The sequence below is a fragment of the Heterodontus francisci genome, unplaced genomic scaffold (assembly GCF_036365525.1).
Source record: "Heterodontus francisci isolate sHetFra1 unplaced genomic scaffold, sHetFra1.hap1 HAP1_SCAFFOLD_121, whole genome shotgun sequence".
In the NCBI taxonomy this organism is placed as follows: Eukaryota; Metazoa; Chordata; class Chondrichthyes; order Heterodontiformes; family Heterodontidae; genus Heterodontus; species Heterodontus francisci.
The window spans coordinates 156734-183973 of NW_027140425.1; the positions used below are offsets into that span (position 1 = coordinate 156734).

At 44.7% G+C, this 27240-nt stretch overlaps 1 protein-coding gene across 1 annotated transcript in view; it reads left to right on the forward strand.

The window, feature by feature from the left end:
* The window catches only part of LOC137359683 (NACHT, LRR and PYD domains-containing protein 3-like), a 75859-nt gene that overhangs the window by 12366 nt on the left and 36253 nt on the right, over window positions 1–27240 (forward strand). Inside the window, 3 exon segments of the mRNA XM_068025463.1 lie at window positions 3673–3844; window positions 3950–4015; window positions 20896–22633. Of these exon segments, the coding sequence (XP_067881564.1) occupies window positions 3673–3844; window positions 3950–4015; window positions 20896–22633 (1976 nt within the window).

Here is a 27240-nt window from a genome sequence, read left to right on the forward strand (position 1 = left end):
TGCATATGGCGGCGCATAGCACTGAGTGTGGATCTCAGGATGCGGCGAGAGTAGCAGTCCGAGGAACGTTGTATTTCTCGGAGATACCTGTGATCCTGGGTGGTCTCAAAGCATGACGGGTGAAACTGCAGTTGGAATCCACGTGGAATCAGTCGGAGCCGGAGACAGTCACTGAGGAAGGAGATGTGGCTGTGAAAACGAGTTTTGGTAGATACCTTATCAAACCCCAGAGAAATACCCTGGGTCTCTGGGTTACTAGTCCAGTGATAATACTGCCTACCCAACACTGGCAACTGCCTGACAAATTGGAAGAATTGTCCAGGTATGTCCTGCTCCACAAAAAGCAGGACAAATCCAAACCAGTCAATTACTGTCCCACAGGGTACTCACAATCATCAGCAAAGTGATAGAAGGCGTCGTCAACAATGCTCTCAAGAGGCACTTACCAATAATCTGCTCATCGATGCTCAGTTTGCGTTCCACCACAGACACCCGGCTCCAGACCTCATTATGGCCTTGGTCCAACCTGGATAAAAGAACCAAATTCCAGAGGAAAGGAGAGAGTGTTGGCCCTTGACATCAAGACAACATTTGACCGAGTGTGGCATTAAGGAGCCCTAGCAAAACTGAAGTCAATGGGAATCAGGGGGAAAACTCTCCACTGACTGGAATCACATCTATCACAAAGTAAGCTGGTCATGATTCTTGGAGGCCAATTATCTCAGCCCCAGGACATCACTACAGGAATTCCTCAGGGAAGTGTCCTCGGCACAAACATCTTCAGTTGCTTCAGCGATGACCTTCCCTCCGTCATAATGTCAGAAATGTGGATGATGATTGCATGGTGTTCAGCTACATTTGCAACTCCTCAGATAATGAAGCAGTCTGTGCCCACATAGAGAAAGACCTGGACAACATTTGGGCTTGGACTTATAAATGGCAAGTAACATTCGTGCCAGAGACGTACCAAGGTACAAATCAGGAGTGTGATGGAATATTCTCCACTTGTCTGGATGAGTGCGACTCCAGAAACACTCAAGAAACGCGGCACCATCCAGAACAAAACAGCCTGCTTGATTGGCACCACCTTAAATATTCGCTCTCTCCACCATCGACGCACAGTGACAGCAGTATGTACCATCTACAAGATGCACTGCAGTAACTCATCAAGGCTCCTTCGACAGCACCTTTCAAACCCATGACCTCTCCCTTCTAGAAGGACCAGGGAAGCGAGTGCACGGGAACATCATCACCTCCAAATTCCCCTCCAAGTCACACACCATCCTGACTTGGAAATATATTGTCATTCCTTCATTGTCACTGGGTCAGAATCCTGGAACTCTTACAGCAGTGTGGGTGTACCATCACCACATGGACTGCAGCGGTTCAGGAAGGCAGCTCATTCCCACCTTCTCATGGGTAATAAATGCTGGCCAGGCCAGAGGCATCCACATCCCATGAATGAATAAATAAAAACTGTCATATCTTAAATTACACTAATAGTGCATCTCAAAATGTTATTTTCTGAAATATATCTGTCTAATTCACATTTGAATGAATCAATACTAACTCCAGCTTCCCTAGTGAGTGTGTCCCACAGACTGACTGTTCACTCACTGAAATATTGTTACGAGAGATTAGTTGTGAATTTACCCTCCTTGAAGCTCAGGCTGTGTCCTCTGTTTCTACTGCACTGGACAAAGTGAAACAGCAATCATATCACCTCTCAACATTCTCTTTTCCAGTGAGGACATTCCCAGATTACACAATAGTTCCTCAATTCCAACCACTCCCTTCTCTCAGTTATTCTAGTTCCTCTTTTCAGTAGCAACATTAACGTTTATATACTGAGTCAACCAGAATTATACACAGTCATCTAAGTGCAGTCACATGAATGATTTTATGAAGTGACAGGATTATCTCATTCTTTCAGCTCAATCTTGCACTGTTAATACACCCCAACATGTAATTTGCTTCCACGCAGTCACTGAGAATTGTTGCAATGTTAGATCTTCGAATTGCAGATTGTTAAAGGATAGAAACCGGGAAATAGGAGAGAAAGGATAAAATGGCAAATACCATGAATCTGAAACAATGTTCTGAAGAGGTGAAAATATTAGTGGATCCATCAGTATCTGTACTAAGAACAGGGTAGTGGTTCGAGTGTAACTGGAGTCTGGACTGAAAACAAAGGGAAAGAGTTTTAGTCGGATTGGAAAAAAAGAGAGAACAGAGACAATAGACAGGATTTGGAGGGAAGGCTTGGAGCAAGACATTTACAATTACCACGGACTTCAACATTTTTAACCATGGACCACTGGTGTCTGTTTGCAGACACATTGTCAACTCCTACTGGCCACTGCCTGAGGCTAAGACAGACTGTCTGTGATTTCGGCATCCACCCTCAAGCTGAACTCCATATCCGACATTCTCTCCATCACAATGATCCCCTACTTCTATCTATGTAACATTGCCAGTCTCTCTCCCTACTTCAGCCCATCTCCTGCTGAGCCCTCGTCTATGCTTCCAGACACGACTATTCCAATGTTCTCCTGTCCGGCCTCCCACCTTACACACTCTGTAATCTTCAGCTACTCAGAGTCTGCTGCCTGTACCCTGTCCCCTCCAGGTCCCATTTCTGATATCACATGTGTGCTCACATACCTAGAATGGCTTCCAACCCTCAGGCCTTCAGTTTAAAATTCCTATCCTTCTATTTATATAACTTGATGGTCCTGATGCTTCTTATCACTGTAACCTCCTTCAATTCTCGTACCACTGGAATTTTCCATTGCTCTGACCCTGTCCTCTTGTGCAGCCCTTCCTTCACATCACCACTGGTGGTCAAGCTTTCAGTTACCTTGGGCCCCACGCTCTGAAATTCACTCCTGAAACCGATCCCCGTCCCCTCCTTCTTAAAACTTATCTTTTGTTATGTTTTGGTCACCTGTGCCAATTCATCCTACTTTGTCTCGGGCCCGTTGTCTGATTCTGTCGCTGTGAAACATCTTGGGTTGTTTATCGACATTAAAAGTCCTATATTAAATGTAATTTGTTGATAGAAGTCCTGACTATCCATTGCTGGATATGTTACTGAGGTTTCATGCTGGCAGCGGGTGGACAAAACATTGAGTATCTGACATCTCAATTACTGAGGGGAATATATATGGAGTGATTGGATTTTCAGTATTATAATTATTGGTCAATTCTCCTAACTGATAAATCAACAGGGGTTGTTTCGATTGGTTGGTGATAATTTCTCAGACAGTTTTCTCGCTGTTCCCCTCAGTTCAGAATCGTCCTTCCCTGTCACTTGAGTTCTGATTCGCTGCTGTTTTATTTCTGAGTAAATCACAAAGTGTGACAGCAGGAAGTAAGTGTGAGAAACAAGTGGATCATCTTGTCAATCAGTATCTGATGTCATGTTGGACACTAAAGGACAGAGAAAACTAATCCCATTAAAATACTGCAGATTCTCAGTGATTTCTCACTCTCCTAGAACAATACTTCTGATTTTGAATTTAGTTTTGTCACATTTATTTGCCATTAATGTCTGAATCAAGATGTTTACAGAATATTCAGCCCATGTTCAGAATGGATCAGTACCCGGCCCAGTGACTGCTTTCTGTGCTCAAAACTGAGAATTCAGATATTCATTATTATTCTTTACAGAAAATCACTGAGCTCGTGGAGAAGGGAAACCGGGCGGACAGTTCCAAACTTCTCCTAAATCTGGTGATGGAGAAAGACTCTCGGGTCCAAAGGCTAATGTGGAAATCCTTTGTGAAAATGTGCCACAGGTTACCAAAGTTGGAGAAAATACTGAAAGAAATACAGGAACACGGTACGGTAAAATCACACACTGAATTCAACTTCAGATTCAAACACTGCAGAATTTACTATAATATTACACAAATCTGATTTCATGAAAATTAATTGATTTTAACAGGTTGTGATTCATTTGATTATATGGACATCGCACGAGGTTTATCTGAAATACCCAGTGACCTGAAAGGTAAGTGATGACATGGAGATTTCAAACTGTTTATTTCACTTCCCAGAATCAGAATGATTGACGGTAGCCGTTTGTTTAAGAGATTGACAGAATCTGGGAATCCGAAAATCAAAGGCTGGAGAAACAAGATTGAACATTGTTTGGATTTGTTGTCAATTATTCTGTGTAGATTCAAGTTACAATTCATATGATTTCTGTCATATCCTGTAAATATGTGAACATTGTATTATTTCACTGAATCCAGCTGCTGATCATTATTATTTCTGAAATCTTACACACATCTGGCAGGATCCTGATAAGCTGTGAATCTTAATACAAACCTCCTGTGTGCTGCACGGATGCTCTGGGCTCACAGTAAAGAGCAGTGTCTTGACCCAGATGTTAAGGGTTCCTGCATCCCGAGCAATATGTCCCACAAAATGATGAGCAGGAAGAGACCAGATGGTCCATCAAACCTACCCCACACCACGCAGGCTGGACCATTATGGCTAAACACTTCATCCCTCCCTCGCCCCTTACCCCCACAAGACACCACTCCCACAGTCAAGCAAAACAATGGAAACACCCAGAGCCAATATGGGAAAATGTTCTTGGTAATATTCCTCTCTGACCTGACCTCCCCCCCCACCCCCAGGGACCAATCCAGGAGATCACACGGACCACATTTTACCTATAAAGACACTTACCTTCTACATGATGAGATCTCTGTCCCAGTCAGGAATCGGTCCAGCTCCCTCTTGAAGGTAAACAGAGAATCAGCAGCCAGCAGCACATTCCAGAGGATCACAATTCTCTGGGAAAGAAGAACCATCGAACATCCAGTTTATTCCTACATTTACATAGTTTAAATGTGTGTTTGCTGGTCCTCCCAATCTGATAAACTAGAATAATCTATCAACAGAGACTCCATCCAGCCATTCAGTTATTTAATAGACCTCTATCAGGTTGCCTGTAAGTCTGAACAAAGAACAGTACAGCACAGGAACAGGCCATTCGGCCCTCCAAGCCTGCGCCAATCTTGATGCCTGCCTCAAAGAAAACCTTCTGCACTTCCGGGGACCGTATCCCTCTATTCCCATCCTATTCATGTATTTGTCAAGATGCCTCTTAAACGTCGCTATCGTACCTGCTTCCACCACCTCCCCCGGCAGCAAGTTCCAGACACTCACCACCTTCTGTGTAAAGAACTTGCTTAGCACATCCCCTCTAAACTTTGTCTCTCTCACCTTAAACCCATGTCCCCTAGTAACTGACTCTTCCACCCTGGGAAAAAGCTTCTGACTATCCACTCTGTCCATGCCGCTCATAACTTTGTAAACCTCTATCATGTCGTTCCAGTGAAAACAATCCGAGTTTTTCCAACCTCTTCTCATAGCTAATGCCCTCCAGACCAGGCAACATCCTGGTAAACCTCCTCTGTACCCTCTCCAAAGCCTCCACGTCCTTCTGGTAGTGTGGCGACCAGAATTGCACGCAATATTCTAAGTGTGGCCTAACTAAAGTTCTGTACAGCTGCAGCATGGCTTGCCAATTTTTATACTCTATGCCCTGACCAATGAAGGCAAGCATGCCGTATGCCTTCTTGACTACCTTATCCACCTGCGTTGCCACTTTCAGTGACCTGTGGACCTGTACGCCCAGATCTCTCTGCCTGTCAATACTCCTAAAGGTTCTGCCATTTACTGTATACTTCCCACCTGCATTAGACCTTCCAAAATGCATTACCTCACATTTGTCCGGATTAAACTCCATCTGCCATTTCTCCGCCCAAGTCTCCAACCGATCTATATCCTGCTGTCTCCTCTGACAATCCTCATCACTATCCGCAACTCCACCAACCTTTGTGTCGTCCGCAAACTTACTAATCAGACCAGCTACATTTTCCTCCAAATCATTTATATATACTACAAAGAGCAAAGGTCCCAGCACTGATCCCTGCGGAACACCACTCGTCACATTCCTCCATTCAGAAAAACACCCTTCCACTGTTACCCTCTGTCTTCTATGACCGAGCCAGTTCTGTATCCATCTTGCCAGCTCACCTCTGATCCCGTGTGACTTCACCTTTTGTACCAGTCTGCCATGCGGGACCTTGTCAAAGGCTTTACTGAAGTCCATATAGATAACATCCTCTGCCCTTCCTTCATCAATCATTTTCGTCACTTCCTCAAAAAACTTAATCAAATTAGTAAGACACGACCTCCCCTTCACAAAACCATGCTGTCTCTCGCTAATAAGTTCGTTTGTTTCTAAATGGGAGTAAATCCTGTCCCGAATAATCCTCTCTAATAATTTCCCTACCACTGACGTAAGACTCACCGGCCTATAATGTCCTGGATTATCCTTGCTACCCGTCTTCAACAAAGGAACAACATTGGCTATTCTCCAGTCCTCTGGGACCTCACCTGTAGCCAATGAAGATGCCAAGATTTCTGTCAAGGTCCCAGCAATTTCTTCGCTTGCCTCCCTCAGTATTCTGGGGTAGATCCCATCAGGCCCTTGGGACTTATCTACCTTAATGCTTTGCAAGACACCCAACACCTCCTCCTTTTTGATAATGAGATGACTGAGACTATCTACACTCCCTTCCCTAGGCTCATCATCCACCAAGTCCTTCTGCTTGGTGAATACTGATGCAAAGTACTCATTTAGTACCTCGCCCATTTCCTCTGGCTCCACACATAGATTCCCTTCTCTGTCCTTGAGTGGGCCAACCCTTTCCCTAGTTAACCTCTTGCTCTTTATATACGTATAAAAAGCCTTGGGATTTTCCTTAATCCTGTTTGCCAATGACTTTTCATGACCCCTTTTAGCCTTCCTGACTCCTTGCTTAAGTTCCTTCCTACTGTCTTTATATTCCTCAAGGGATTCGTCTGTTCCTAGCCTTCCAGCCCTTACGAATGCTTCCTTTTTCTTTTTGACTAGGCTCACAATATCCCACGTTATCCAAGGTTCCCGAAACTTGCCAAACTTATCCTTCTTCCTAACAGGAACATGCTGGTCCTGGATTCTAATCAGCTAACATTTGAAAGACTCCCACATGTCAGATGTTGATTTACCCTCAAACAGCCGCCCCCAATCTAAATTCTTCAGTTCCTGCCTAATATTATTATAATTAGCCTTCCCCCAATTTAGCATCTTCACCCGAGGACTACTCTTGTCCTTATCCACAAGTACCTTAAAACTTATGGAATTATGGTCACTGTTCCCGAAATGCTCCCCTACTGAAACTTCGACCACCTGGCCGGGCTCATTGTCCAATACCAGGTCCAGTACGGCCTCATCCCTAGTTGGACTATCTACATATTGTTTCAAGAAGCCCTCCTCAATGCTCCTTCCAAATTCTGCCCCATCCAAGCCCCTAGCACTAAGTGAGTCCCAGTCAATAAGGGCGGCACAGTGGTGCAGTGGTTAGCATCGCAGCCTCACAGCTCCAGGGACCCGGGTTCGATTCTGGGTACTCCCTGTGGAGTTTGCAAGTTCTCCCTGTGACCGTGTGGGTTTTCGCCAGGTGCTCCGGTTTCCTCCCACAGCCAAAGACTTGCAGGTTAATCAGTAAATTGGCCATTGTAAATTGCCCCTAGTGCAAGTTGGTGGTCGGGAATATGGGATTGTTGCAGGGTTAGTATAAATGTGTGGTTGTTGGTCAGCACAGACTCGGTGGGCCGAAGGGCCTGTTTCAGTGCTGTATCTCTAAATAAAATAAAAGTATATGTAATCCTGAGATTGCAACCCTCGAGGTCCTGTCTTTTAACTTTCTACCTAACTCCCTAAATCCCCCTGCAGGACCTCGTCACTCTTCCTGCCTATGTCATTGGTACCGATGTGTGCTACAACCTCTGGCTGTTTACCCTCCCCCTTCAGAATGCCCCCTGTCCGTTCAGAGACATCCTTGACCCTGGCACCAGGGAGGCAACATACCATCCTGGAGTCTCTTTCACGTCCACAGAAGCGCCTTTCTGTGCCCCTGACTATAAGAGTCCCCTATAACTATTGCTCTTCTGCACTTTGTCCTTCCCTGCTGAACAACAGTGCCAGCTGTGATGCCATTGCTCTGGCTGCTGCTGTTTTCCCCTGATAGGCCATCCCCCCAACAGTATCCAAAACGGTATACTTGTTCGAGAGGGGGATAGCCACAGGGGATTCCTGCACTGACTGCCTGCCCCTTCTAGCGGTCACCCATCTATCTGCCTGCACCTTGGGTGTAACCACTTCTCTGAAACTCCTGTCTATGACGCTCTCTGCCACCTGCAGGCTCCTAAGTGCATCCAGTTGCCGCTCCAACCGATCCATCTGGTCTGTGAGGAGCTGCAACTGGGTACACTTCCTGCAGATGTAGTCGTCCGGAACGCTGGAAGTGTCACGGACCTTCCACATCTCACAGGTGAAGCACTTCACCCCTCTAACTGTCATTTCTAGCACCAATTAATAAATTAGTTTAAAATAAATAAATACTGATTAAATCCTTACTAAATTGTTATAACTATTTGGTCCCTAGTGCTAGATTCCTACTATAAATATTAAATGCGAACTAAATACAGTAATCTCCTCCCTCTGGTTTAGTTACTCTACTTATTAATTAGTTAATTAGGGTTTTAATCAATTTTTATCAATGTTTTATTTCCAAATTCAGTAAAAAAAATTCCCTACCAGCCAATCAGGTCACAGCTTTCCTGTGACATCACTTTCAGTTTTTTTTTCACCAGAGGTAAGTTTTTTTATCCTTACCGGTCCGGAACGCTGCGCTCCGAGTCTTCTCCCAGTCAGCTGTGCTCTTTGGAAGCTCTCGGCTCCCCTCACTCTGAGGACAGGTAGGAAATGAAAGGAGCTCCTCGCTCCCTCCTTACCGAACTTCCTCACTTACCAAGCTTCCACTGTAGCACTCTAATGCAACCCAAGTCATCACTCCAGTGCAAACAAAACCTGTGCTGCTCTAAAATAAATAGACCAAGGTCCTTGACCTTGTCTCAGTAGCTCAGGTTCCCTAAGATAGGAATCATTCCTGAAGATTTCCTCTGTACCTTTTCCAATGGCACTTTCTCATCCACCATGTGGGGGAACCAGGACTGGGCACAGTATCCAGATGTGGTCTGACCAGTGACCTGTACAGTGTCAAAGTGGTGCCTTGTCTTTTATACTGAGTGGTTCGATTAATATAACCCAGTACTTTGGTAGCTTTAGCAATGATTTCTTTACATTGGTCATTCACCTTCAGTGATCTTATCAAGATCTTTTTTCTCTCTCTCACTCTCTCACTATTTGGTTTAGTTTTTTTTAGTTTAGTTTAGAGATACAGCACTGAAACGGGCCCTTCGGCCCACCGAGTCTGTGCCGACCATCATCCACCCATTTATACTAATCCTACACGAATCCCATATTCCTACCACATCCCCACCTGTCCCTATATTTCCCTACCACCTACCTATACTAGGGGCAATTTATAATGGCCAATTTACCTATCAACCTGCAAGTCTTTTGGCTTGTGGGAGGAAACTGGAGCACCCGGAGGAAACCCACGCAGACACAGGGAGAACTTGCAAACTCCACACAGGCAGTACCCAGAATTGAACCCGGGTCGCTGGAGCTGTGAGGCTGCGGTGCTAACCACTGCGTCACTGTGCCGCCCTATTGATGCCTCCGAATGATTCCTGTGTTCTCTGATTGCCCGATCAATATGTGTGGCACTACATTTAACTAAATTAAATGCCATTTCCCATGTTTGCTTCACTCTCCTGGCATATCTACAAAGTTTTTGGATTTGATTGCCCTCCTCGACCATTTTCACCATTGCACATATGTTAGTGTCATCTGCAAACCTACTTACCATACTCGCAACACCACTGTCTAGGTCATTAATACAGACTGTGAAAAGTAGCAGGTCTAGGACCAGTCACTTGTAACATGTCTTCAAGCTGAACCACATCTGTTAATTACAACATTTTGGCTACAGGATTGAAGACAATTCCTAATCCAGAGTTTCAAATTTCTACTGATACATCAAAATTCCATCTTCTGAAGTAACCTAGTGTGAGGAACCTTATCAAAGACTTTCTGAAAGTCCAAGTAAACAATGTGCACAGGATTTCCCTCATCCACCATCCCAATGACTTCCTCAAAAAAAACTCTGCAAAATTTGTTGGGCAGAAGCTATTTTCTCAGAAGCTCAGTTATGAATTTCTATTGGTCCCTTCATTTCTCTTTAAACATAAAGGACGTTTCTTCTGATCCCGTCAGCACCTTCCCAATAAGGGATGTCAGCATGATAGGCCTGTAGTTCCTGGCTCTGATTTGTCTCCTTTTAAACTGTAGGGAAAGAGGTGGAGAAATGTGAAATATTAAAACGTTATCATTTCACAGCACAGAATAAGACATCAGAATGTGTTTGATCCAATCTGAGAATATATGTTAATGTTCACACAATAGAACATTAATCTGTGGAGAAATGTGAGGAAAAGACAATGTTCAGAGTGACTGGAAAGTTAGTTATTGGCCAACTTCCTAATGACAGTGAAAGAGAGAATCTCATTCTACACAAAGAATAATCCTTTAACTCTGGAGTTGTTTTTGAACCAAATGTAATGACTAACAGAAACATATTTTTAATTTCCCAAACCTGCATTATAGGAATTCAAGACCAAAACAAAGCAATGCAGTATAATTATTGGTAGAACAGTTCAGATGAACTGCGAATTTTTTCTGCTCTAACATTACACTGAGTGAAGTGGGCAGTAGTTCAATTTCGAATTCTAATCAGTAACATGACCGGACTGTTATAAAACCACAATCAATGAATGTATGTGTAAAACTGCTGAATAATTGTTAGCTTCCAGTCGCCTGTAATTTTAATTAGGAGCATTGGAACAAAGGAGCAGGAGTAGGTCATTCTGCCCATTGAGCCTGCTCCACCATTCACTTTAGATCATGGCCGATCATTTACCTCAATGCCACTACCCTACGTTATCTCCATATCTCTTGATGTTATTAGCATCCAGATAGCTATCAATTTCTGTCTTGAACATGCTCAATGATTGAACTTTCACAGCCCTCTGGAGTAGAGAATTCCAAAGATTTCCTAACCTCTGTGTGAAGAAATTCCTCCTCATCTCAGTCTTAAATGGCCTATCCCTTATTCTGAGACCAGGTCCCCCGGTTCTAGACTCACAAGCCAGGAGACATATCCTAGCTACATCCACCCTGTCACACCCTGTAAGAATTTTGTATGTTTCAATGAGATCACCTCTTATTTTTTGAAAATCTAGAGAATACAAACCCAGTTTCCTCAATCTCTTCTCATAAGACAGTGTCCCAGGGACAAGTCTGGTGAATCTGCATTGTACTCCCTCTATGGCAAGTTTATCCTTCCTTAAATGAGGATACAAAAACTGTACACAATATTCCAGGGTTGGTCTCACCAAGGCTCCATACAGTTGCAGCAAGACATTTTTACTCTTGTATTCTCATCCTCTTGCAATGAAGGCCAACATACCTTTTATCTTCCTAATTGCTTGCTGCACCTGCATGCTCGCTTTTAATGACTCATGAACAAGGACACCAGGTCCTTTTCGACATGAACATTTCCCAACCTCTCACCATTTAAGAATTACTCTGTTGTACTGTTTTTTTCTACGAAAGTGGATAACTTCATACCTATTCACATTGTAGTCACCAAGGTGGGAGTAATGCACTGCTAATTCAGTCCCACTACTTCACGGGTCACAACATACTAGTAAAGTTTCCTTCCTACTGAAAATTAGCCAAATTAAACACTTTATTTATCCCCCAGAATAAAGTACACCAAACCAGGTTTCTTTAAACAACAACAAAATTAACTATTTACTATTAAACTAAATCTTAAACAGTAATGGGTTAAATCTGTATATAGAAAAAGATTTCATAGCTTCTTATTCTTCCTAGCCCTCATGCACACACACATGCATTCAAAAATCGGTTAACTGGGGGAAAAACATTTTGATGTTCAACTATTTCTCAGCAATAATGAGATAGTTGGTGGTCACGGGCTGGTAGGATATTTCTAGATCGGAGAGGGATCCCAGAATCGAATAGTCAGATGCCACTCGAAGTCTCTCCAGGCGGGTTTGATGAACAGTCTGTGATGGGTAGGCGTTCAAGGTAATTCATCTGCAGCAAAGGATGCAGCAACAGCTCTGCCTACATTTTAAAGTAAAAGTCCAGCAATAGAAGCTTTCTTGAAATTTGAAGGTCTCCCAAAACACAAACAACAGGAATCACTCTTGAGGCAGAGATTTTCCAGAACGTGGAGGCAATAGCAATTTGCTACCTTTAACAATGCAGGGCTTCCTGTTAGCAAAGGAGCCTTTCTCCATGGAGAGCAGCAACTCCTCTTTCTCTGGCTCTTTTCCTCTCCAGGGCTGTTTTTCTCTCTCCAGGTAGAACACAGCCACAACTCAGATGTAGGATTCCCTTTCTTAAGAGAGACAAGTCTTCTTTTCAGGGAGAGGTCTTTCTCTGGTTTGCAAAACGAAAAACGAACGAAAAAAACAACTGCCTGCCAGTTTGTTCTGCCTCCTGCCTGCCCAGCACTGGTCTTTCACAAAGCAAAAGTGAAACTGAACTCTTAACAGTAAGTCAGGTGACCTGTCATTTCCCTTGCTGTTGCTTAGAAACAGGTTGCCTTGCAATCTATGCCCACCCAGTTCAGCATTCAGTGTTCTCGGAGAGAAATCCTTTTTTCTCCTAGTCTTTCAAAACACAAAACTCCAAGTTTTCTTTTGAAAAACAAAGCACTTGTAACACCTCCGCCCTTGGCGAAATGAAACACCATTCCTGAATGAATTAGAATTAGAACATTACAGCGCAGTACAGGCCCTTCGGCCCTCGATGTTGCGCCGACCTGTGAAACCATCTGACCTGCACTATTCCATTTTCATCCATATGTCTATCCAATGACCACTTAAATGCCCTTAAAGTTGGCGAGTCCACTACTGTTGCAGGCAGGGCGTTCCACGCCCCTACTACTCTCTGAGTAAAGAAACTACCTCTGACATCTGTCCTATATCTATCACCCCTCAACTTAAAGCTATGTCCCCTCGTGTTTGCCATCACCATCCGAGGAAAAAGACTCTCACTATCCACCCTATCTAACCCTCTGATTATCTTGTATGTCTCTATTAAGTCACCTCTCCTCCTCCTTCTCTCCAACGAAAACAACCTCAAGTCCCTCAGCCTTTCCTCGTAAGACCTTCCCTCCAAACCAGGCAACATCCTAGTAAATCTCCTCTGCACCTTTTCCAAAGCTTCCACATCCTTCCTATAATGCGGTGACCAGAACTGCGCGCAATACTCCAGGTGCGGTCTCACCAGAGTTTTGTTCAGCTGCAGCATGACCTCGTGGCTCCGAAACTCGATCCCCCTACTAATAAAAGATAACACACCATATGCCTTCTTAACAGCCCTATTAACCTGGGTAGCAACTTTCAGGGATTTATGTACCTGGACACCAAGATCTCTCTGTTCATCTACACTACCAAGAATCTTCCCATTAGCCCAGTACTCTGCATTCCTGTTACTCCTTCCAAAGTGAATCACCTCACACTTTTCCGCATTAAACTCCATTTGCCATCTCTCAGCCCAGCTCTGCAGCCTATCTATGTCCCTCTTTACCCGACAACATCCTTCGGCACTATCCACAGCTCCACCGACCTTCGTGTCATCCGCAAATTTACTAACCCACCCTTCTACACCCTCTTCCAGGTCATTTATAAAAATGACAAACAGCAGTGGCCCCAAAACAGATCCTTGTGGTACACCACTAGTAACTAAACTCCAGGATGAACATTTGCCATCAACCACCACCCTCTGTCTTCTTTCAGCTAGCCAATTTCTGATCCAAAGCTCTAAATCACCTTCAACCCCATACTTCCGTATTTTCTGCAATAGACTACTGTGGGGAACCTTATCAAATGCCTTACTGAAATCCATACACACCACATCCACTGCTTTACCCTCATCCACCTGTTTGGTCACCTTCTCGAAAAACTCAATAAGGTTTGTGAGGCACGACCTACCCTTCACAAAACCGTGCTATCGCTAATGAACTTATTCTTTTCAAGATGATTATAAATCCTATCTCTTATAACCTTTTCCAACATTTTACCCACAACCGAAGTAAGGCTCACAGGTCTATAATTACCAGGGCTGTCTCTACTCCCCTTCTTGAACAAGGGGACAACATTTGCTATCCTCCAGTCTTCCGGCACTATTCCTGTCGACAATGACGACATAAAGATCAAGGACAAAGGCTCTGCAATCTCCTCCCTGGCTTCCCAGAGAATCCGAGGATAAATCCCATCTGGCCCAGGGGACTTATCTATTTTCACACTTTCCAAAATTGCTAACACCTCCTCCTTGTGAACCTCAATCCCATCTAGCCTAGTAGCCTGAATCTCAGTATTCTCCTCGACAACATTTTCTTTCTCTACTGTAAATACTGACGAAAAATACTCATTTAACGCTTCCCCTATCTCCTCTGATTCCACACACAACTTCCCACTACTATCCTTGATTGGCCCTAATCTAACTCCAGTCATTCTTTTATTCCTGATATACCTATAGAAAGCCTTAGGGTTTTCCTTGATCCTATCCGCCAATGACTTCTCGTGTCCTCTCCTTGCTCTTCTTAGCTCTCCCTTGAGATCCTTCCTGGCTAGCTTGTAACTCTCAAGCGCCCTAACTGAGCCTTCACGTCTCATCCTAACATAAGCCGCCTTCTTCCTCTTGACAAGCGCTTCAACTTCTTTAGTAAACCACGGCTCCCTCGCTCGACAACTTCCTCCCTACCTGACAGGTACATACTTATCAAGGACACGCAGTAGCTGCTCCTTGAATAAGCTCCACATTTCGATTGTGCCCATCCCCTGCAGTTTCCTTCCCCATCCTACGCATCCTAAATCTTACCTAATCGCATCATAATTTCCTTTCCCACAGCTATAATTCTTGCCCTGCGGTATATACCTGTCCCTGCCCATCACTAAGGTAAACCTAACTGAATTGTGATCACTATCACCAAAGTGCTCACCTACATCTAAATCTAACACCTGGCCAGGTTCATTACCCAGTACCAAATCCAATGTGGCATCGCCCCTGGTTGGCCTGTCTACATACTGTGTCACAAAACCCTCCTGCACACACTGGACAAAAACTGACCCATCTAAAGTACTCGAACTATAGTATTTCCAGTCAATATTTGGAAAGTTAAAGTCCCCCATAACAACTACGCTGTTACTCTCGCCCCTGTCGAGAATCATCTTCGCTATCCTTTCCTCTACATCTCTGGAACTATTCGGAGGTCGATGGAAGATTCCCAACAGGGTGACCTCTCCTCTCCTGTTTCTAACCTCGGCCCATACTACCTCAGTAGACGAGTCCTCAAACGTCCTTTCTGTCGCTGTAATACTCTCCTTGATTAACAATGCCACACCCCCCCTCCTCTTTTACCATCTTCTCTGTTCTTACTGAAACATCTAAATCCCGGAACCTGCAACATCCATTCCTGCCCCTGCTCTATCCATGTCTCCGAAATGGCCACAACATCGAGATCCCAGGTACCAACCCATGCTGCAAGCTCACCCACCTTATTCCGGATGCTTCTGGCATTGAAGTAGACACACTTTAAACCAAGTTCTTGCTTGCCAGTGCCCTCTTGCGTCCTTGTAACCTTATCCCTGACCTCACTACTCTCAACATCCTGTACACTGGAACTACAATTTAGGTTCCCATTCCCCTGCTGAATTAGTTTAAACCCCCCCCGAAGAGCATTAGCAAATCTCCCCCCCAGGATATTGGTACCCCTCTGGTTCAGGTGAAGACCAACCTGTTTGTGGAGGTCCCACCTACCCCAGAAAGAGCCCCAATTATCCAGGAAACCAAAACCCTCCCTCCTACACCATCCCTGCAGCCACGTGTTCAACTCCTCTCTCTCCCCCTTTTCCTCGCTTCGCTATCACGTGGCACGGGCAACAACCCAGAGATAACAACTCTGTTTGTTCTCGCTCTAAGATTCCACCCTAGCTCACTGAATTTTTGCCTTAAATCCCCATCTCTCTTCCTACCTATGTCGTTGGTGCCTATGAGGACCACGACTTGGGGCTGCTCCCCCTCCCCATTAAGGATCCCAAAAACACGATCCAAGACATCACAAACCCTGGCACCTGGGAGGCAACACACCAACCGTGAGTCTCTCATTCCCACAGAACCTCCTATCTTTTCCCCTAACTATGGAGTCCCCAATGACTAATGCTCTGCTCCTCTTCCCCCTTCCCTTCTGAGCAACAGGGACAGACTCTGTGCCAGATACCTGTACCCCATTGCTTACCCCTGGTAAGTCGTCCCCCGCAACAGTATCCAAAACGGTATACCTGTTGTTGAGGGAAACGGCCACAGGGGATCCCTGCACTGCCTGCTGGTTCCCTCTCCTTCCCCTGACGGTAACCCATCTACCTATTTCTTTTACCTGAGGTGTGACTACCTCCCCATAACTTCTCTCAATAACCCCCTCCGCCTCCCGAATGATCCGAAGTTCATCCAGCTCCAGCTCCAGTTCCCTAACGCGGTTCTCGAGGAGCTGGAGTTTGGTGCACTTCCCGCAGATGCAGTCAGCAGGGATACTCTTGGCGATCCTTACCTCCCACATTCTGCAGGAGGAACATACAACTGCCTTAACCTCCATTCCCACTATTCTAAATTCCATTACAATGTAAAACAGAAATTGAAAAAACAGTATAAACACATTTTCGCATTCATACCCATCATTCATTCTACTGGTAGTTAACACAATTTTTCTTTGTAGCATTGTTGCTCCTGGAACTGAAATAAGGTTACATTTCTGACAAAGCATTGGCAATAACATCGTTTTTTTCCCCAAAATGTGTCCAATCTTCAAATGATAAGGCTGTAACAATAAACTTTATCTTTATATTCTGGCATTTTGCTTTAAACATTTTTTATGCAAAGGTTGTTTCCATCAGCCAATTGCAACCTTCCAAACATAGTCTCCCGTTTTTTTCATGTGTTGTTTCCAAGTATTCCGAAAGACCAGCACCTCAGCAAGATGACCTGCATCGTTAGGAACTGGCCACTACTGGGTTCACTAGTCTCTGAATTTTTTTTTTGAGTCGGTAATCTGTGTGGTAATACTTGACACTGGAAAACCCCGTCCATTGGAACAAAAACGTCTTCTTTCTGAGCTTGGAGTGTCAAAGGAATTTGCCATTATCTCTCGAACCAAATTTACCTCTCAGACAAATGGCACTGCCCACACTGTAAATAGTCTTCCAAGCGAGAAATTGAGCAAGAGTCTGCCTTCATTACTGCATTGACTTTTCTGTAGCCTAAGCTACAGAACCCTAAGTTGGGTTGACCTGTCAGGTTTAAACACTAATAACTATTGGTGAACTCCAGCTGCTTTGACTCCATTCAGTTACATTGTTTTCCAGCATGGATTTCTCCTTTTACTTGAGCCTGTTTGTCTGGACTTAAGCGGTAAGGATGGTGTTTTATAGGCTAAAATAAAAGCAAAATACTGCAGATGCTGGAAATCTGAAATAAAAACAAGAAATGCTGAAAATACTCAGCAGGTCTGGCAGCATTTGTGGAGAGAGAAGCAGAATTAACATTTCAGGTCAGTGACCTTTCCTCAGAACTAGCAAAGGGAAGAAATGGAATAGGTTTTAAGCAAATAAAGTAGGGGTGGGGCAAGAGATAACAAGTTTTATAGGAATGGATTCCACTACATCCACATCATCTGTGGCTAAGGTTGTACATCCTGGCTTATCCCGACAGACTCTTAAACGCTGTGAAAAGTCTTGTTAGGTCTTCACGTTGTTCTGTCTGTAAGTACAAAAGCATGTTGTCCAATTTTCCTTGCCATTCTGTATTAGCTAACTTGACAGTAGGAGGTTCAATCTGAAAATTGTCTAGGCCTGCTTCTACCTCATCCTCACTATCCTTTTCCTTCTCAATAGTCCCCATGACCTAGCATACCTGTACTGGTTTATCCTGCTCCCTGTGGTAATATTGCATCAACATATTGATATCAAACAGCCAATTCTTTTCCGTGTGATCACGGGTGTCAATCAAGTAATTTACCGTACCCACTCTTTACACCACTTTATACTGAACCTGCTTTTAATAGTTCACCCTGTAAAGGTAATAATACTAATACTTCATCCCCTAGTTGAAAATTTTGGGTCTTTGCATTCTTGTCCGCCCATTTTTTTATATTGGCTTGGGATGATTTCAGGACACGTTACAAGCTTTTGTGAGCCTTTCTTGGAACATGGTCGCGTATCGAAGGTTCATTCCTTTGTTTGAAGAATCTGTCTTTGATGAGTCTTATTTCTTGTCTGCGGGCAGGCAGTGGTGTAGTGGCATTGTCACTGGACTAGTAACCCAGAGACTCAGGGTATTTTTATGGGGACATGGGTTCGAATCCCATCACAGCAGAAGGTGAAATGTGAATTAAAAGCTAGTCTAATGATGGCCATGAAACCATTGTCGATTGTTGTAAAAACCCATCTGGTTCACTAATGTCCTTTAGGGAAGGAAATCTGCTGTCCTTGCCTGGTCTGGCCTACATGTGACTCCAGACCCACAACAATGTGGTTAACTCTTACATGCCCTCTGAAATCGCCTAGCAAGCCACTCAGTTGTACCTAACCGCTACAAAGTCAATAAAACAGAATGAAACCAGACAGACCACCCGGCATTGACCTAGGCATCGGAAATTACAACAGCAAACCCAGCCCTGTCGACCCTGCAAAGTCCTCCTTAATAACATCTGGGGGCTTGTGCCAAAATTGGGAGAGCTTTCCCACAGACTGGTCAAGCAATTACCTGACATAGTCAAACTCACGGAATCATACCTGACAGACACTGTTCCAGATACTGCCATCACCATCCCTGGGTATGTCCTGTCCTACTGGCAGGACAGATCCAGCAGAGGTGTTGGCACAGTGGAATACAGTCGGAATGGAATTTCCTTGGGAGTCCTCAACATCGACTGCGGACCTGATGAAGTTTCATGGTATCAGGTCAAACTCGGGTAGGGAAACCTCCTGCTGATTACCACCGACCGCCCTCCCTCAGCTGATGACTCAGTACCCCCCATGTTGAACACCACTTGGAGGAAACACTGAGGATGGCAAGGGCACAGAATGTACTCTGGATGTGGGACTTCAATGTCCATCACCAAGAGTGGCTCGGTTACACCACTACTGACCGAACTGGCCGAGTCCTAAAGGACATAGCTGCTAGACTGGGTATGCAGCAGGTGGTGAGGGAACCAACAAGCGGGAAAAACATACTTGACCTTGTCCTCACCAATCTGCCTGCCACAGATGCACCTGTCCATGACAGTATTGGTAGGAGTGACCTCTGCACAGTCCTTGGGGAGATAAAGTTCTGCCTTCACATTGAGGATACCCTCCATCGTGTTGTGTGGCACTACCACTGTGCTAAATGGGATAGTTTTCAAACAGATCTAGCAATGCAAAACTGGGCATCCATGGGGTGCTGTGGGCCATCAGCAGCAGCAGAATTGTACTCAATCACAATATGTAACCTCAAGGCCCGGCATATTCACCACTCTACCATTACCATCAAGCCAGGAGACAAAACCAGGTTCAATGAAGAGTGCAGGAGGGCATGCCAGGAACAGCACCAGACATAACTCAAAATGAGGTGTCAACCTGGTGAAGCTACAAATGATTCTGTGATTATGAATATCTTAGACTGTTGCCTGACTAGTCTGTGAGACAGCTCTCTGAATTTTGGCACAAGATGTTGGTGAAGAGGAGTTTACAGGGTTGACTGGGCTGGTTATGCATGTGGTGTCAGGATCCTCCGTCAACACCAGGTGGTTTGCCTGGTTTTATACTGCTTACACTTTTTTTTACCAATTTGATAAAACTGAGTAACTTGCCAGGCCATTTCAGCCAGCAGTTCACAGTCAGCCACATTGTTGTGTGTCTGTAGTCACCTAGAACCAGCCTGGATAAGGAGGGTGAATTTCTTTCCCAAAACGACATTAGTGAACCAGGTGGGTTTTCATGACAATCTGGTAGATTTCCTGTACAACATTCTTGATACTAGCTTTATTCCAGATTTATTTACTGAACAGAATTTACATTCCCCAGCTGCCATGGTTGTATATATCTCTGGGTCAGTGGTCCAGGCATCTGGCTTACTAGTCCAGTGACATAACTGTGTTACTGTACCCTTGGTGAAACACAGAGACCTCAGAGTTTTGTCAGGCTGGAGGTGGTTACAGAGATAGGGAGGGTCTAGGCCCTGGAGGGATTTGAAAACAGTGAGAATTTTTAAATTGATATGTTGCCGAACTGGGAGCCAATGTCCAGCCAGATAAACTGCTCATTGTCTGATACAATAACAGTGGGATTACTGACAATTCACAGTATAACCCACTTGTGTCCGATGTCAAATTTTCCATTTCTGCAGAAGGTAAACACTGCTGATGGTTTTAAAAATTAATCCAATGGAATCTCTACTGTCTAATAACCAGGATCACGTGTGGATTTGTAATGAGATTTCTAATCGTACAGGGCAGGACAGATCATGTTAACCATCAGAGGGAAAATATCACCTGTGTAGGCATCTCCCTGTTCAGTAAATGTTAGAATCAAATCAGGATTTAAAACTTCTTTTCACCATTGTTCACTTTTAGGTAAAGTTTTCATTAACTGAGTTTTAATTTATACACACACCTCTATTGAAGCTGTGAATTAAATCTTGCAACTTTATTGACTAATAAAATGTTTTCAGAAGTTGTTTTTATATCAATATAACTAACATTGAAAACCACTTTCTGTCTGTTCTAATTGAAGATGTTCAACAGAAACACAAGGAAACACTCCGGGTACAAACTGAAACACTGAGAGTGAACACTATCCTAATAAAGGAGAAGGTTAAGATTTTCCAGCTGGTTGATCGATACGCTGAGCTAACGGTCATTTCTACTGTTCGAGATCGGACACTTGTAGAACATGAACTGCTGGTAAGAGGCCGAGATCATGAAGAGTGGAGAGAGAAACATCTCCGGAAAGAACTGGAAAAAATCCGGACTGATCAATTATTCCACAGCAGTTTTTCCTGGGGAAAATCCAAATCTGGGAGTTCAGCAGCAGTGAGTGGAGTCCCGGGGATTGGAAAAACAACAATGGTACAAAAGATTGTTTATGACTGGGCCACTGGGAAAATATACCCAAACTTTCAATTTGTTTTCAGTTTTAAATTCCGGGATTTGAATACAATTAACTGTAGAATAAACCTGAGGAATCTGATACTGGATCAGTATCCTTACTTTGGGAATGTTCTGGGAGAGCTCTGGAAGAATCCAGAGGGATTGCTGTTTATATTTGATGGTTTGGATGAATTCAAGGACACGATCGATTTTGGTGACAATCGGAGAAATACAGAACCTCAGTACATGTGCACAGATCCCGAATGCTGCTGTGAAGTGTCTGACATTGTGTACAGTTTAATACAACACAAGCTGCTCCCAGGATGTTCAGTGTTAGTGACCAGTCGTCCCACTGCATTACATTTATTGGAAAAGGCTGAGATCAGTGTCTGGGCTGAAATCCTGGGATTTGTTGGTGATGAACGGAAGGAATATTTCAACAAGTTTTTTGAAGATCAGACGGTGGCAGCAGCTGTTTTCAAACACGTGGAGGAGAACGAGATCCTGTACACCATGTGTTACAACCCTTCCTACTGCTGGATCCTCTGTCTGTCACTGGGTTCCTTCTTTACACAAAGAGACAGGAAACAGCAGCAAGTTCCCAAGACCGTCACCCAGCTATATTCCTACTATATTTACAACATTCTGAAAAACCATAGCCAAGAGATTGAAAACCCCCGTGATGTGTTACTGAAGATCGGTGAGATGGCCTTCACAGGAGTCTCCAGGAAGAAGATTGTGTTTAGAAATGGAGATTTGATCGAGTACAATCTGCAACCTTCCCAGTTCCTGTCTGGATTCCTGATGGAACTTTTGGAGAGAGATGATTCTGTCCAGAGTGTGGTTTACACATTCCCGCACCTCACCATCCAAGAGTTTGTAGCCGCACTCGCACAATTCCTGACTCCAAATCCCGGGGACATCTGGAATCTCCTCAGTGACATTCACAGGATGAAGGATGGAAGATTTGAGATATTTCTGCGTTTTGTTGCTGGTCTCTCCTCCCCACAGGCAGCTCGACCCCTGGAGGAGTTTATGGGTCCATTTCCTCATCAAACAACCTGCCGAGTGATTGACTGGGTGAAGGAGAAGGTTAAAGGAGAGATTAGAAACTCAAACCGTGAAACTGGTAAAAGGAAGCTCCTGAACACATTGCACTACCTGTTTGAGTCTCAGAATAAAGCACTGGTTCAGGACATAGTGGGATCTGTGAACACACTTACATTTAATGATTTGGAACTGACCCAGATTGACTGTGCCGTCCTGTCTCACGTAATTGGATTCTCAGATATATTCAAAGGACTCAATCTGGAGGAATGCCGCATTACATTTGAAGCACTCCAGCGGCTGGGACCCGTACTGCACAAATGCCAGGAGTTAAGGTAACTGTTTATTTGTCTCTAACTGTTGGACAAATTGTAGAACAGTCACAGCCTGTGTTGTTGCTCTATAATGAAGGGAAAGAAACAGTTCAGTTAAACCAGAGAAAAACAGATTCAACACAACGATGACAAATAATAAGAGGATTGTTTAGTTTTACCATCAGGACTGGAAAATCTAAAATGGATTCTTGTGATTTGTTGGTGTTGAACGGAAGGAATATTTCAACAAGTTTTTTGAAGATCAGACGGTGGCAGCAGCTGTTTTCAAACATGTGGAGGAGAAAGAGATCCTGTATACCATGTGTTACAACCCTTCCTACTGCTGGATCCTCTGTCTGTCACTGGGTTCCTTCTTTACACAAAGAGACAGGAAACAGCAGCAAGTTCCCAAGACCATCACCCAGCTATATTCCTACTATATTTACAACATTCTGAAAAACCATAGCTGAGAGATTGAAAACCCACATCCACCATTTTAACTGGATACAGGACAGAAATCCGAGTTTAAATAAATAACATTTGATATTTAACCAATACCATGAAGAATGTATATGTTGAGGGAGCCTTTTCCTGGATTGGGAGTATTGGGGAAAACAGGAATTTTTTTTTTCTATAAATGTTTAGAATTATTCACAGTCCTGAACATTTGTAAAGAGTGACATTTGGGAGGTTCTATAGTAGACAGGAAGGACCTGTTTCCCCTAGTGGAGAGGTCAATTACCAGGGGGCACAGAATTAAGGTGATTAGTAAAAGGATTAGAGGGGACATGAGGAAAAACTTTTTCACCCAGAGGGTGGTGGGTGTCTGGAATTCACTGCCTGGATTGTTGGTGGAGGCAGAAACCCTCCATTATTTTAAAAGGTACCGGGACTTGCACTTGAAGTGCTGTAACCGGCAAGGCTATGGACCAGATGTTGGAAGGTGGGGTTAGAATGGGTGGCTAGTTTTTCAGCTGGCGCAGACACGTTGGGTGAATGGCCTCTTTCTGTGCCATAATTTTTCTCTGGCCCTAGAAATAGTGGATGCATTGGTGGTCATCTTCCAAGATTCTATAGACTCTGGAACAGTTCCTACAGATTGGGGGGTGGCTAATGTAACCCCACTATTTAAAAAGGGAGGTAGAGAGAAAACAGGAAATTATAGACCGATTAGCCTGATGCCAGTAGTGGGGAAAATTCTAGAGTCCATTATCAAAGATTTTATAGCAGAGCACTTTGAGAACAGTGGTCGAATTGGGCAGAGTCAGCATGGATTTATGAAAGGGAAATCATGCTGGGAAAATCTACTCGAATTCTTCGAGGATATAACTAGTGGAGTTGATGAAGGGGAGCCAGTGGATGTGGTTTAATTCAGGGAAAATGACCCTATTCCCATAAAATCCAGGATTTAAGAAGTGACAGAAATGAGACCATTTTCCCCAAACATGACGAGGCTGGTCACTAATCTCCAGGAGGGTAATTCTGATCATCAGGTAATGAGACCAGACTGAGGGACAGTTAAAGACTTCACACAGACAGTACTGTATTACATAGGATATACAGCACAGAAACAGGCCATTCGGCCCAACCAGTCCATGCAGGCTCGAGCCTGCCTTCTGTCTTTCCTCTTCTAATTCTATCAGCATAACTCTCTATTGCCTTCTCTCTCCTTCTTCTATCTAGCCTCCCCTTCAATGTGTATAAACTATTCGCCTCAAGCACCTACTGTGGTAGTGGGTTCCACATTCTCATAATAGAGTCATTATGCCACAGAAGGAGGCCATTCGACCAATTGAGTTCATGCCAGCTCTCCGTATTGCAGTTCAGTCAGTCCCATTCTCCCACTCTATCCCCATAGCCCTGCTAGTTTATTGCCTTCAAGAGCCGATCCAGTTCCCTTTTGAAATCATTGATCATCTCCACTTCCAACACCCTCATAGGCAGTGAGTTCCAAATCATTACTACTCACCAATGAAAAAAAGTTCTTCATCACATACCCCCATATCTCTTGCTCAAAATCTTAAACTTTGTCCCAGTCCTTGTACCATCAGCTAATTGGAACAGATTTTCTTTGTCTCTCTTATCTAAACCTGTCATTATCTTGTGCACCTCTATCAGATCTCCTCTCAGCCTTCTTTGCTCCAAGAAGAACAATCGCAGCTTCTCCAACACAACCTTGTAGCTAAAATCCCTCAACCCTGGCACCATTCTGGTAAATAGCCTCTGCACCCTCTCAAAGACCCTCACATCCTCCCTTAAGTGTGGTGACCAAAACTGGAAGCAGTAATCTAGTGGTGGCCTGTCCTGAGCTTCATAAAGTTTCTACGTAACTTCCCTGCTTTTGTACTCAGGACCTTTATTTATGAAACCCAAGATCCCATAAAATTTGTTAACTACTCTCTCCATATGTCCTGCCACATTCAAATACTGAAGCACATGAACCCCAGCTCCCTTTGTTCCTGCTCAGTCTAGAACTGTGTCATTAGTCTCTACCAGGGTTGCCCAACATGCAGCCCACAGGCCAGGATGGGGCCCACTAAAGATTCCCATCCGGTCGGCGGGTGTAAATTGTACCGGAGTTGTTCCTCCTCCTCACCCGGGGTCCATGACTGCTGATGGAAAATTTCCCTTTGTCAGACCATCTTTTAAAATGATCGCAAGTCACTTTCACCGCTGACAGATCCTGACATCGGGAACAGCAGCTTCTGAACTTCGGACAGATTCGAGGATTTTGAAAAGCCCACCAGAAAACCCCAGGTCTGTCCAAAGTTCAGAAACTGCTGTTGCTAATGTCAGGATCTGTCAACTGTGAAACATAGGAACATAGAAGCAGGAATAGGCCATTCATCCCATCAAGCCTGCCCCACCATTCAATATGATCATGGCTGATCATCCAGTTCAGTGCCTTTTTCCCACACTATCCTCATATCCCTTTATGTCATTGGTATTTAGAAATCTGTCAATCTCTGCTTTAAACACACTCAATGACTGAGCTTCCACAGCCCTCTGGGGTAGAGAATTCCAAAGATTCACAACCCTCTGAGTAAAGAAATTTCTCCTCATCTCTCTCCTAAGTGACTTCCCCCCTTATTTTGACATTGTGTCCCGGGTTCTAGACTCCTCAACCAGGGAAAACATTTTAGCTGCATTAACCCTGTCTATACCTTTAAGTATTTTGTAGGTTTCAATGAGATCACCTCTCATTCTTTGAAACTCTGGAGAATACAGGTCCAGTTTTTTCAATCTTTCTTCAGAGGACAGTCCCGTCATCCTGGGAATAAGTCTGGTGAATCTTCGTTGCACTCCCTCGATGGCAATAATATCCTTCCACACAGTGCTCCAGGTGTGGTCTAACCAAGGTTCTATACAACTGAAACAAGACTTCACTACTCCTGCACTCAAATCTTCTTCAGATAAAGACTAACATACCATGAGCCTTCCCAATTGCTTGCTGCACCTGCATGTTAGCTTTCAGTGACTTTGTACTTTTACACTTTCGAATCTCTTACCATTTAAGAAATACTCTGCACATCTGTTCCTCCTAGCAAAGTGAATAACTTCACATTTTTCTACATTATATTCCATCTGCCATGTTGCTGCCCTCTCACTGGCCGGAATTTACACCGCCCCAGCGGGTCGGTTGGTGGCGTGCGGGCGACGTAAAATTAAGCAGGAGGCTCGTGGAGGCCTAAGCGCCCCGATTCCGCCTCCGACCAGGTTTACGGAGGTATGGCGGGGGGTGGGGGGGGGGGGGGTGGTGGTGGGAAACGGCCTGCCCGCCCGAGGCCAATCAAGACCCTTAATTGACCACTTAAGTGCTCTCACCCACCTCCACGGGTATTTTACCGATGGCAAGCGGGTGTGTCGGGGACGTGAAAGACCGCCCAGCGATAGCTGCCGGCCTGTCCATGCCCCGGGTTTGGAGTGGGGGAGGCATGGCAGTCGGGCACAGGGTGCCCGATTGAGAGTCGCCCCCACCTCTCAACCCACACCTGGGATCCAAGACGCCCCTCCCACCTCCCACCAAACGACCACCCTAACCTCACCAGGGCACGACCGATCCCCCTGGTGAGGCAACCTGAACTTCCCTTCAGTCCCAGCTCCATGGCATCCTCCTTGTTCAGCTGGGCGGCAGTCCCAGCAGTGGCCACTGTTCCCGGTGGCGCTGCTGAGACTAAGAGCTGCCGGACTGCTGATTGGCCGGCAGCTCACTGAGGCGGGACCTCCTCCCTCAAGTGGGTGGAAGTCCCGCCTCGGGCCACTTAAAGTCTGGGGATCCGTAAAATACGGGACGCATCCCCAGGCTGAGCGGAAGTGGGTTCGTCACCGACATTTACGTCGGAGTCCGGGTCCCGTCCGCCCACTTTAAAATTCCGGCCACTAAGTCTGGCCAAATCTCCTTGAAGCCGCGTTGCATCTTCCTCACATCACACATTCCCACCTAGTTTTGTGTCATCTGCCAACTTGGAAATATTACATTTGGTCCTCACATCCAAACCATTGACACATAATGTGAACGACTTGGGCCCAAGTACTGATCCCTACGGTACCGCACTAGTCACCGCCTGCCAATGTAAGATTGACCCGTTAATTCCTACTCTCTGCTTTCTGCCTGTTAACTAATCCTT